This window comes from Pseudopodoces humilis, chromosome 8 (assembly GCF_049639895.1).
Source record: "Pseudopodoces humilis isolate 2021_Gansu_Grassland_sample_001 chromosome 8, ASM4963989v1, whole genome shotgun sequence".
NCBI classification, from domain to species: Eukaryota; Metazoa; Chordata; class Aves; order Passeriformes; family Paridae; genus Pseudopodoces; species Pseudopodoces humilis.
The window spans coordinates 70,988-84,384 of NC_142207.1; the positions used below are offsets into that span (position 1 = coordinate 70,988).

A 13,397-nucleotide genomic window follows, 5' to 3' on the forward strand; every position below is an offset into this window, starting at 1 on the left:
AGATGTACTTCGAATTCCATTAGTAGTACAGTTAAATTAGTGCTAAACAGTGATGGAAATTTCATTTTTGAGCTCAAACTTCAGCCTTTAGGAGCTGAAAAGTCAGGGATATTCTATTAAGAAACACTTCATTAATTCAGACTTGCTAGCTTGTGGCCTCTTGTCATGTCATATCGTGTAGCGGCCCTTTCCACTCAGGTTTAAGGCTGGTGTTTTACAGTATTTTCTCTTTTAATCAGTGGACAGTCGTTTTACAGATTCCTAAGTCTAAACTTGTCTTAATTTTGTTCTTATCCTGAACTTGAAAGCTCACAGAGCAGAAGGAAATACTTGCAAGCTTATTTTTGCCCAGAAAGACTGGGAAAACAGAAGAAAAATTGTCTAAAACAGAAGTTCTAGACTTTCAAATAGGTAATAACGTCTCCAGGCTTGCTGTAATCCATGCTGCTGTTAGCTTCCCATCTTGCAGATACCTGGTAGAATGTCCACTACATTGCTTTTGTACTGGAATGATGAACGTAATACATGTGAATGGTTTGAAGTAAAAAACTATGACTACCAGTAGTTCCTTATTTTTAGACGCTTTTTTCTGAGTGTAATTCACAGGGTTATTTGGGTTACCCCCCCCTCCCCCCCCTTAAGTATGTGGCCAAGATTCATACCATTGCTTCAGCAAGACTGAAGGAATGGGGGGAGTGGAGAATCCTGACAGCAGAGCCTATCACTCACACCTAATTATCAATTTTATTTTAAACTAGATCAAATTGCCAACTTGCTTTACACTTTCAACTTCTAGTGATGTCTTGTAGCCTATTGTTTTTGTGGCACAACACTCAACGTTTTTTGTTCATTTATACTATGAAACTGGTGTGCAAGTTCTGTTTCTTTGAACTAGTTTTTACCATAAATCTTTTTGCCAGAAGAATACTACAATTCATAAGTTGTTACCATAATTCTTTGTCATTTCACTGTTCAAAATACAGCTAAATACATGCTGAAGGACAGAGGTGAGATTTGTAGAGTTGCGTGTGTAGTTCTGAGCTCCTCAACATGGGACTACTGAAGTGCGTCTGATAAATGGCCATTAAGGAGTTGAAGGGACTGAAGCATCTCACCTGTAAAGGAAGGCTGAGAGAACTTGAACTCAGCTCAGAGAAAAGGTTCAGGGGAATCTCATCAGTGTTTATAAATAACCTGTGTGAAAGATGCAAAGAAGACAGAACCAGGCTCTTTTCAGTAGGTCATGACAAGAACAGGCGCAGGCTGAAACACAGGAGGTTCCATGCCACGTGCTTTGGGATGACCCTGCTTGAGCATGACTCGCTGCTGTCCCTTTCAGACTGACCCATGTAGCAATGTATCTGAACAGCTTGGGCCATGATGTGCTCCAGCCAAACCGTATTTGGAGTTCATTATCAAACCCCCTGGAATTTCTCAAGGTTGCTGAGGCACAAGCTATTCTAAAAATAAGAAAGAAGAGGCTGAAAACAAGAAAACAGCATTACAAGAGCCAGATAGCAGAAGGTGGTTGAACACCTAGACTGTAACCAGTCCTGTACCCTGAGGATTGCGTGCAGTGCATGTGGACAGGATAGGGGCACCAATGAAAAGGTACATGAACAGTAGTTCTAGAATGTATAAATAAGTGTGTAATGTAAACAATAAATGGCTTCTGCAAAATCATATTGGTTCATTGGTCAGAGGTCCTGAGCTCCCACAGACCTATTCTGTGAGGTTTCCCCCAAACATCAGGAAACTCCTTTTGTTCATGAGGATGTCTGTGCACTGACATGGGTTGTCCTGAGAGGTTGCAAAGTCTTCACCCTTGGTGATACACCAAAGTCATCTGGACACAGTCCCGGACAACTGATTCTAATTGACTACTTGAGCAAAGGCTTTGACAAGATGGTCTCCCTTTCAGTCTCAACCACACTGTGATTCTGTGTCACTTGTTCTATATTTCAGGATATTTTGGTGAACCGTTTAAACTTACTTTGTGTCAAAATGATATTAGGAGAGCATGCAGAGTCATGAGTTTTGACCAGAAGTGTAGCATATTGCTAGAGTCTTGAATTAAGACTCTAAAATTCTGAGAGAATTTTAGATTCATTGAAATAAAATGTGTGAGGATTAAGTTCTAAAGATCCAGTATGATCTTTAAAAGTATAACTTTTTGTTGTTCTGTAATTTCTTAGTTTATATTGTTTTGACATTTAGTGCACAGTGTCCTGAGACAGGAGGACTTGATACAAGGGTGCCTGACGGAAAACAAATATGTCAAGTACAAAATGGGTTTTTTTGTGCTGCTGTTATATCATGTTAAGAGAGAATGTTCACACAGGTATTTTTAGGAACTTCATGCTGAACTGTGTGAGCACAGGGAACCCAAAGTATGATAGGTTAAACTTCTGTTCTTTGCTACTTTTCCTCAGAATAATAATAAGGGTTGTTTTTTAAAAATTGTTTTAGTATAAGTTTAGTAGGAAGTTCTCCAGTTCTGCCTTTGATGGATTAGTTAATATATTTACACTGTCAAATTCTCCCTTACCCAGAACCTGAGGGAGAGAAGGGTTGATTTTTCTTTTAGTAAATTGGCTCCTTTGTTTTTTCCCTGAAGAGCAAGTTATTTCTGTTCAAATTTATCCATGCCTAAACAAAATACACAATATTTCTATGTGTAGCTTCATTCTGTCAACTATATTTTGCATGCTTGCAGGGAGCAACACAACTTCGCTATTCCAGAATTTTTAGTGGTAGTCTCTGTTGAAGGATTTGCTTTGCCTTTCAGGGAAATAAACCTTCTGTAGCAGGACTCTGTATTTAGAAAAATCTGTGGAATAGACTTTACCACTGGTGTGGATTGTTTTGTTTTTTTCAGGTAACATGCTTATACTTACCATGTGGTCTGATAAATCAACTATATATGCCTGATAGGTAGCTCATGTCTTGCCCTGATGATTTAGGGATAAGCAACAAAAGATGTCCATTAGTACTGTTGGGGTTTTTTGTGATACAGGATTTTTTTATTGCCATGATACGATTATTTGCACATGGACCTATTTAATGCCTTCTGTTGTTCCAGAGGAGTAATATATTAAAGTTACTATATTAATTTGATAAAATCTGTTCACTAGTTGTTTTGTTTTTTTAAATGGTTATAATTCTGCCTTTTAATAACATTTCTGCAAATAGGAAGACAAAGTGGCTATATATATGTATATGTATATATACATATATATATGTATATATAAACATACTGTGTTTTTTGAAATTAAGAAAACCTGTGTTTCCCTTTTGTCTTTGCAGTGCTAAAGTTAGCTTATCAGCTTCACTGCCATGTTTTGTAAGGCAGTAAACTTAAATTTAACAAATGTTAAAAATTAAACAGAAAACCCCCAACAAACCCCTGTTTGTAATAAACCCCCCCCTTTTTAAAATTTTTTCGCGGTTGTTTTGAAAAGTAATGCTGCCTAGTACTAGACATGTAACTAGGAAATATGTATGATTCATTAGCTTGTAAGTTTTATCATGATTAATAAGAGAAGTGTTCGAATCTAAATGTAATGGTTACGTAAGCCGATAAAGATGACTACAAGATCTTTAATGTAAATAAGATATTTTACTAAGCACTGTAAAATCAAGATACAATACTTGAATGAGATACAAGGTATTTTATTATCACAGCTTCTTTGAATCCTGATCTATTTTCCTTATGTATTGTGCTAGTTATATTACTGGATATTTGTTACTGGCATCTTTCAGTACAAGGCTATGTAAGTCAGATTGAATATGTGCCTCTTCTGTTGGAGCATGAAATCAGACTGGTTCTCAAGAGCAGAACGGAGGAGTATGAATTGGGAAACGCAGAAGAGGGAATGTGGTATTGCTAAGGACTATGCAATATGTGAAATAAGTGCTACTCTGGTTGTTTTGTATGACAGCTGCCAATGCAGGAGCCTGATTGTTGTCTTGGGAGAAAGAGCGAGAGCCTAAAATTGTAGGGGTTTGCCCTGCTGCAAGGGAGTGGTGTGTGTGTTTGAATATTGTATTACATTTGTACGTTTATATTGTATTTTATGTTTAGTTTTTCACAGGGAAACTGTAGGTCCCTGTGAGAATATTCTGGTGCCTAAAAGTGTTACCCATATGCATAAGGAAGGTACTGCAGTCTTGGGCAATACTGAATTATAATTGCAGTATTGTTTTTCCTTAATGTGTATTTTATAGGTAGAAGCTGTCTCTGTTGCTAAAATGCTCTTATTTGTTAAATTGGTTCCTGTTTTATCTGATGCACCTATAAAATACAAGTAATGATATGTAGTAAATGGTTTGATCCTGGTATTATCTAAGTTGTTCTTCTGGAAATGGATTTGTTCTCGGCTTCCAGTACTTCTGTGGCGGTTTCAGCACAACTTCTCTGCCAAATAAGCCTTCCAGTACATTGCTTAGGATTATTTTTCCCCAGATTTTAATTCGTGAGTTCTGCTTTATAAAAATACATTATGTCCTACCTGCTTCAGGTTATGTGGTTTCTTGTATACTTTGAAAAATTCTTTTATGTATGTGTAGTTCATCAAGAGAATCATTACAAATAACTGTCAACAGTACCTGGGTTTCTGCCTCAAAAATGCTGCTTCTGCATTAGGTTTAAATTAACCCTTCAGTGTCACACAGTATGAGGAGTCTTTTTCTGTCATGGTATCTTGGGCTCTAAATGCCAGGTAATTGGTAGGGCAGGTTTAGACGAGATATTGGGAAGGAATTCTTCCCCATGTGGGTGCTGAGGTCCTTGCACATGGTGCTCAGAGAAGCTGTGGCTGCCTCATCCCTGGAAGTGTCCAAGGCCAGGTTGGACTGGGCTTGGAGCAACCTGGGGTGGTGGAAGGTGTCCCTATATATACACATATATATATTCACATACATTTTTGAAAATATATTTTTGCAAGTTGGATTAATTGGTTTTGTATACAGGCAGGGCAATGTTTCTGTGACTGACGTGGAAGTAAAAAGACAGAAAATCTGATACAAAGGCTGTTTAAATGCAGCTGTGCTTGATAACCAGTTAATTACCAATTTCATTTGGTTGAAATGCTTTAGCTTGCAGCTGGCAATTGCTTTTATTGGAGAATGTACAAGATGTTTACTATTTGTCGCATCAGAGCATCTCAAAGACTTAGAGATCAAACTTCGGTTTTGTTTTTTAAGGACCTGGAAATAATATCTTTATATGGAAAGTGTTACCTTCTTGTTACAGTTTTCAGAGTTTTCATATTAGCTTGTGTACTTGATATAATCTAATTGTGAATCAAACCTGTATTTCACACCTTTTGTAGCTGTTTGTTAACCAGACTTCTGTGCTGGGAGACTTAATAGAAGTGACTTACTGACATTCAACTATGTGCTGCCTGTGTGACTAAACACATGCCTAACAAAAGTACTTGTATCAGTGGAGAGAATTTCCAAAATATTAAAGAACTTGATGATGAAGTATACAAATAATTTTATCTTCATCCTAATGGTCTCACTTAATTTCTGTGAGACTTTATGGTTGCATTACATTTTTGTTCTTAAGTAACTTAATCTATTAATTAAAAAAAAAAAAGGCTTTTGAAACTTTCTAATAGCTTTTTTCCTTTGTCTGATTTTTTTATTCTTGCTTTCTCTGTCTTTTGCTCAGCTATGTTTGTGTCTGTGATTATTGCTGTTATAATGCTGTCTAGGATTCTCTGAAGCAAGTATAATGCAGTGAAGTTTTGTCTGTGGCTGAGGCACTATGCAAAACAGTTACTGTGTCGTTTTGGCAGTCTGGAGCAGCTAGCTATGTGAATGCTGAAGCCATGTCTTGCTGCTCCCCTCTTGTCTGCAAGGGCTTCCAACATTGCAGAGCAAATATGCAGTCTCAAGGTAGTAGTCAGTCTTCAAAGAAAGGATCAAGTCCTGCCAGTATGGTAATTTTCAGACTTTCTCTTGTTCTTTAGCTCAAAATGGATGTTAATGGATGAAATGGCACTTTGCTGGAAGAAAAAATTCTTTTCAGTGAAGGTGACGACAAGAAGAGGAGCAGTTTTGAATTTTTACCGGCCATGTTTCTTTCGTCACTTTCTACTGGCATGATAGAGTTGTTAACCAACATGTCCTCACTTGTTAGAGAATATCCTTGACACAATTTTTGTTTCTCAAATGTACAGAAGTGACACATAGGGAGGTTATGTAGAATGGCCATGCTTTTTAATCCTAAGTGTGCTTGCTGATCCGTGTAAGTGCTGAGTCAGAGAAAAATTCTGTCATATCGGTAGAGTGTGGGAGTTGATGAAAACTAATTAAAGCGATGCAAAAGCCTTTCAGCACTTTTGGGCAAGCTTTGCTAAAAGATCATTTTTTCACAAGTCTTGAATCTTGATCAAAATACCTAATTACGATGTAGACCATGTCATAGCTGACATCATTGCTTTCAACTGTTGTAATGGTGGAAGGTCCTGATGCGGAAAGGATTGTGGCATAAGTGTGTCCAGTGTGCTAACAGAGCTTTTTGACAATCCATGCAGCTTTTGTTTCTTCCACAGTGATGTTTTTTTCTGAGTAGCCAAGTGTCAGAATCTCACCTTGTCCAGCTGCACAGAATGGTCAACAATGTGAATAAACCCCCGTAGTTCAGCTTTCTTAACATTCTTGATTTTTTGCTTGATCTATTTCAGAGAGAGGATAATTATGCAGAAAAGTGGCATATTTTGCAGACATGCTTTACCTGAAGAATGCAAAAAAGGACGACTTAAAAGTTGAATTTGTTTTTTAATACTGCTGAACGAAATAAAGCCTCCAGTTGATTGCTGTGGTTTTGTGGTCTGTTGCACTGAAACAGAAATAAGCTCAAAGGAGGATTGTCTTTGTTCCTCACAGAGTGTATACAGAGATTTTTCAGCATTTGGAGGTCAAATAATGAACAATTGCATTAGTGGGAGAATTACTAATATTTTTAAAATATTAAAAAAATGGTCAAGCAAGCAAGTTCAAATTAATGGAGACTTAAAGAAATATGACAATTCAGAGGATAATAAGGGCTGTCTAGAAGATATTTACTTTGATATGATTGTACGGTTTTGTGCCAGGGAAGGCTTAGATTGGATATTGGGGACAATTTATTCCCTGGAAAGGGTTCTCAAACCCTGGCACAGGCTACTCAGTGCAATAATGTCTGAGTCCCTGTCCTCAGGGACATTTAAAAACTGTATGGATATGGCACCTGGAAACATGGGTTAGCAGTGGCCTTGACAGTGAATGGGGAACAGTTGGACTCAGTAGTCTTGGCCGGCTTTTCCAACCTAAGCAGTTCTGTGTGATGGATCTCTGTACACAAGGACTGAATATGAGAGATGTCACCAGCTGAATAGATCAAACTGCTTGGATAAAAAAATACGATGGAACTATATGTGAGCCTCAGTCAGGCATTTTGGGGCCAATCCATAGTTGCTGTGTGCACTGTTCTAGCAGCTAACTAACTTCTGTATTTCCTCGACAGCAGAGAAGCATAGTCTACCCACTGCAGAATCAGATACTTACCTAAGTGTGTAGCTTCTACTTTCATAAAGCAGTGCTACCATATTCAGTGTAAAAATGTGGCTTCTTGTGCTTAGGACATTTGTCATAAAAATGGACAACTCCCATTTGCTGCTGAAAAGATGATTTCTTAGTACAGTGAAACTGAATTGACATTTCTTATCTTCATTCTATTTGTACAAAGTTAAAATGTGGGTAGAGGCTGTAGTTTTCCCGCCACTTCTAGAATTTTGTCTAATGTGGGTGAAGAGTGGGCAGTTTTTTTAAGGACTGATAAAATAATAGTGTGAGAAAACAAGGGATTTGGGGGGAGTAGAAGTTATGCTTGTGCTTCTCCTTTTCAAATACTTAATAATATGAGGAACGTCCAATTGCAAATGACTGGAAGAAAGAAGGAGATCTTGAAGAAATGAGACAGGGTGTAACTAGATCATACTGAAGATGGTTTAGTGTGGGGTATTTTTCGGTGGATCCTACATCCTGCTCCCTCAGTTGAGTTTTTTCTGTTTAGAAGCTGCAGGAAGAGCTGTAAAGAGCTTATCCTCTGAAGGGTTCTGCACATGGGGGAAGCATGTGACAAGTGAGTCAGTCTTCATGGACCAATACTTGAGTGAGTAGCAGAGGTAAATGTGTCTCTGGATGGGAGGCTTTTGTGCAGTGACTTGAGTGATTCTCTTACATGATTGTTTCATTGGGAATGTCTAGGTAAGGCCTTGTCTGGAATACAGTTTATTTCTCTTTTGTTTCGGAAGGATTATTTATATTCAAGAAGCATATTTTAAAAATAGGTGAAGAGGACATGCACTGGGATTCTGAGGGTAATCTGGAGATTTATACAAGGATTTGAAAGAATTTAAATTGCTCTAGTTTAGCAAAATTTAAACCTTGCATCCTCCTTGCATACTCCTGCCCCATGGTCCGTAAGCTCCCAAGAAAAATGTGTAAAGAACGTAGCAATTGCAGGATTCAAGCAAATGGAGTCAAGCTGATTAAGAAAAATTTTAGGCTGAAAAGCTGAAAAACGTAAAGATTGGAGAAGGAAACCAAATTTGAAGGTGGTATTTGATCCATTATGAGAAGAATTGTGGGATGTGGGATAGGAAGGAAGTAAATTTGATCCAGAAGTTGTTTTCAGTTCTGCTCTCTTTCCATACTGGTTCACTGGTTTATAGAAGGGGGTGGGGGAGAAATGCAGGCAGGCAAAACCCGACTATATAAATCTTTTAAGTGAAATTAAACCCGGAACGCAAAGTCTTGGGGGAAGCAATTGTTGCTTAAATGTTCATCATACCGACTAGTGTATAAATATGAAGATGCAATACTGTTGATAATATATGTTGGTATTCAAGTCCTGTTGAATTACCAGTTCTCAAAATCATAAGGGGTGGTTTTGCTTTGGCAGATCCAACATTTTATGGGATTTTTTGGTTGATCAAAAGATCATGTTCTAAATCTGTTTTTTTGAATGATTGGTTCTCTAACATTAGTTCACCAGAGGAGATAAGTCTTAAAAAAACTGTAAAAATGTGTGTGTGTTTTTTAAAATCATAGTACTTTTCTAAAACTGTAGTTTAGGCTCATGACTTCTTTCTTCCTTTTGACTGTTCCAGTAGAAGGGGTTTTCAGTAAATTCATTGACTTGTACTAGTGTTTAGTAGGTATTGATGACTTTTCTTCTAAGCCTTTTAAAACTACCAGAAATGGTATATCTTGCCTTACATAGAGAAACTTACTTCAGTTTTTTTTCAAATGTTCAGCTAAGTTTAAGGGAATAAAGGCCCCTCATTTTATCAAACGTTCTTTCTATGGGGCTTTCAAGAACTATTGGTTACATATATTAATATAAGTATGAAGAGGATTAATACAGCTCTCTAATCTCACTTTCCCAGTCTCTTATAAATGCTACAACTTTGTTAGCTTTCCTGTCACAGTAAACTTTCACAGCAGAGTCCTGAATTACGAAAACCAGGAAGAACGTAATCTGAAAACAGTGTTCTTTCAGTCTTTGTTTGCAATATAATTAAAAGGGGCACTAAGTTTTGAGAAGACAGGCACATCTTTTGTGGTATGTTTGCACTGGAGAAATAAGCAAATTGCCATCGAGATAGAAAATGTCTTCCCTCATAGCTTTCTGAAAACCATTTTATTTTGCTGCATACTGTGGTGCTTTCAGATACTAAGTTTCGATTTAAATGAGAAGATGCCATTGTCAGAATGTAAACCAGTTATTCTAGTTTTGCTTAAAAACCCACCTTGCAAACTGATAAGAGTAACAAAGGTGGGAATTCACCTCATCCTGTCTTCCCACTGAAGTAAACCTTAATTAGCTCCATTTATATGCTAATATTAAGCACAGGAAGCTTCCTTTGTCTTTACCTTTTACACAGTGAGGGAAATAATGCAGGGAAGCCTGATTAGGTTACATTAATGTTGCATAGTCAATGTTGAAATTTGAAAATAAACCGTAAAATCTCTCTTGTCCATGTTAAATGTCCCATTCTTCACTGACCACTCTCGATTTTTTAGTTTCTGTTTTTTTTATTTTAAATACTCAACTTACACCTCTCTCCATTGTTACTGAGTGTGGAATATTGGCTGTTTCTGGCCTTTTATTCTTAAATTGCATTAGGATTTTGTTTATGTCTGAGGATATTTTGTTTTACGCTTTTGAATAATTGGTTCTAAAAAATAAACCACAAAAATATTTCTCTATAGGGCTTTAATAGAATAACTGGGAGTACTGAAAGGAAGAAGAAACAAGTTTCAAGGACTTCCAGTATTGCACACTTAAATGGTAAATCCTGAGTTTTTCATGTTTGTGTGTGTACAGTTATGCCAAGAAAAAGCATATTTAATCTGAAACAATATTCTTTGGTCCTTTAGAGTATTTTTCTTTCACTGTACGGAGAAGTTGGTGTTGTAGAATTTCCTTCAGTTTGTGCCAAATTGTGTCTTTGCTATTGAATCCCTACGTTGGACACTGGGACCAAAACCAGTCTGTGTGCTTTTAATTAGGGAACCATAGTAAAGCCTGTTTTTAAAACTATTTCATGACTTGGCTCAAGGCTGAGGAAGCTGTGACTGTGCAGTATCCCTGTCTGCTGGGTGCTTAAGTAGCTGGTTTATCATTATTGGCAAGCAGGAATCCGAAGAGCTTTTTTAACTGCCCTCTGCTGAACCACTAACCTTTGTCCCAAAGTTCAGGTTTTGGGGGACTGTTCACTGCCTTTAGGTCTGATCCCAAACCCCAAATTTAGCAGTGCCACAGAAATGTATGTAGTCAGAAGTAGAACATATGTGCAGAATATTAGCTGAGAGCAAGTACTTGAGCTTTGAGCTTCAGTTAATGCAGGAAATGCCACATTTCCAGCTTAAGAAAAGAAATATGACTTTGTTTTCTGCTTTTGGGCAGACAGTTCAGGGCTGTAGTCAGCCAGCATGATGATTGAGAGTGTAACAAAATGCATATTTCTTTAAGCTTCCCCTCTCTCATATGTTTTGCTCCCATTGTTTAAGTGGTGTAATTACTGTGTGGTATCTTCGGTCTCCTCCCTTGTTTTGGTTCCAGTAGGTTGGGTTTTTTGGTGGTATCAAAGTATGGCAGTAGGGTAGAGAAGGAGAACATCAATGTTTAGATTTCCCCTTGAGAGAATAAACGTGATACCCTTCCTTTATAGGTTCGTGATGATGTCACTGACTGTTGTGAGGAATGTTTTCTTCGTGGCTGTCCTTTGTCAAGGGAGAATACCTATTGCTTTCCTTGCAGGCCTGGGAGTGTAGCTTGACATTGGTGGCCAGAATAAACAAAAAAAGCAGTTGGCTTTAGTGCCCACACATTTACAGGTTGTAGTTTAAGATTGCATAAAAAAAAACAAACTATGGCTGCTATTGACTCAACTGCTGCATCCCTAGATTTAAATTAGCTAGCTTGCCTCTTAAAGAAGTTCTTGCTCATGTAAATGACTGAACTTCTGTGTAAACTTATGAATGTGCTTTCTTGTTTGTGCCACTGTGAGACAGGTGAGCTTTATGCTCCCAGCAGTGTGATGCTGTAGAAGCAGATCTAGAGTAAAAATACCTGGTTTTCTGTACATTTGTTTTCTGAAAAATGCTCAGCCTAAAATCTCCAATCAAGGCAAACTCAAAGAAAAATCCTGAAATGCCATTTTACTCTAGTATTTTCATACATAGGCAAATGATGCTGATTTGCATAGTTAAAGTTGTCAGTGTAGCTGAAGGGAGCACCTCTAAGCTTTGTAAAGCCAGTCCGTGTTTAGTCTTACAGAAGATATTTTTTAAGTACCACGCTGTAAAATTTCACTGAATCTTTGCATGTCTTCAGTGAAAAAATGTATATCAGAAAACCCCAACAGTATTGGATTTCTACTACTATAGCAAGTAACATTTTTCTGAAATGGAAATGTTGCGTCTGTTGCACTGTTTTTGGTGTCCTATACATTGTGTGTGAACTAGGTGTTTAGGAAAACTTGCTCTACCCAGGGGGAAAAAAAAAAGTCTGGGAAGTAAACAATCCAAGCAAGTGTTGAAAATTATTTTGAATTTTAAATTTTCAGTGCAATATGTGTGGATTGTGTACTGACACAGATGCCTCTGAATTCTCATAGCATGAGGAGAATTTGAAATCCACATGCTAGAGAACATTGCGAATGGAATGAAACTCTGATTCCATTATAAGAAATTTGAGATTTTCCATTATTTTTGGGAATTATTTTGCATTTTGACGGATTCCTTTGGCCCACTGTGCTTACTGTGTTTATCAAAGAGGTATGGCAAAATGGGTATGTGTAGTTAAACAGATGGTTGCAAACAAATCAAGTGTTACTGTATAACATTCATCTTCAACTGTTCTTGTAATGGCTTCGTAGCTGGCAGCGGGAAACAGTGCTTTCCGTTTGCTGGATATGCCTCATATACTTTTTTTGGATAAATTTTAGTGTTCTGTTTGGATGTGTCTTTCTCCTTGTAAAAGTTACTTGATGACTCAGTTGATCATCAGTTGTTTTCTGTTTTCAGGTGGCTGAACAGCAATGTCACAGAACTGACCACGCTGGTCATAGTAAGTAAGCTGTAGCAGTAAGCATTCTGATAGTTCTCTGAGAAGCATGACTCATACAGGGTAAAGGAAAATATTATTTACTGAATGGCTTAGTGCTAAATTCTTCATCCAGGTTGTGATTTCAGCCAGACATTAAGTACAGCCTCAGCTAAAACTTATGGATTCTTAGTCCGTGGGTGCAATTATTTTTGCGACTTCAGGTTTAGCTGTTAAGAAGGTCCTTTAACAATTGACATAATACTGTTATCATTCTTTCTGGATTACTTTGTATGTAGGCTTGAAATATAAATTTGATAGCATGTAATTTTAGTGTTGTATACCTTTTAGTACTTTTGATGTCTGTTGTACAATTTACAGAGTATTTAAAATTAATTGAGAGTTTGTGCTGGGAGTTTAATTCTAAATTTGGTTCTTAGCAACTTTGAAAGGCATTTTGCACAGTCAGAGAATATGTGGTATTTTGCTAGGTGCTGAACATGAGTTTTCTTGTTTTACTAGACTGGGTGATACAGTGGAATCTGATGTCTCAGTAGCGACCTTCTGGCTCTCATCCCAGATGTAACTTTACTGTAAAGTTATCAGAGGTGAAATTTGCACTGACAGTAGGAAAGAAAAGTCTAAATCAATAATTCTTGCATGCTGGTTAGAATTATTTGTAAGATTAAATTTAAAAAGATCAGGTTTCGGAAGTGCTTTCTGTTTAATGTGGAAGAATCCATGACAGCCACTAGTATGTCTTAATACAGTGTTTATGAGAATGGCAAGA

General features: G+C 37.4%; 1 protein-coding gene across 15 annotated transcripts in view; it reads left to right on the top strand.

Moving 5' to 3' along the window:
- The window catches only part of BAZ2B (bromodomain adjacent to zinc finger domain 2B), a 114,487-nt gene that overhangs the window by 12,780 nt on the left and 88,310 nt on the right, over positions 1-13,397 (top strand). For 13 of the 15 annotated variants that reach the window (XM_088058757.1, XM_088058749.1, XM_014249498.2 and 10 more), the window contains exons 2-3: positions 10,270-10,348; positions 12,589-12,631. The exons of 1 other annotated variant lie outside the window; for it this stretch is intronic. In XM_088058757.1, the coding sequence (XP_087914883.1) occupies positions 10,346-10,348; positions 12,589-12,631 (46 nt within the window). In that variant the 5' untranslated portion in view covers positions 10,270-10,345. The remainder of the gene's footprint in view (positions 1-10,269; positions 10,349-12,588; positions 12,632-13,397) is intronic. One more of the 15 variants, XM_088058753.1, reaches the window with a different exon arrangement.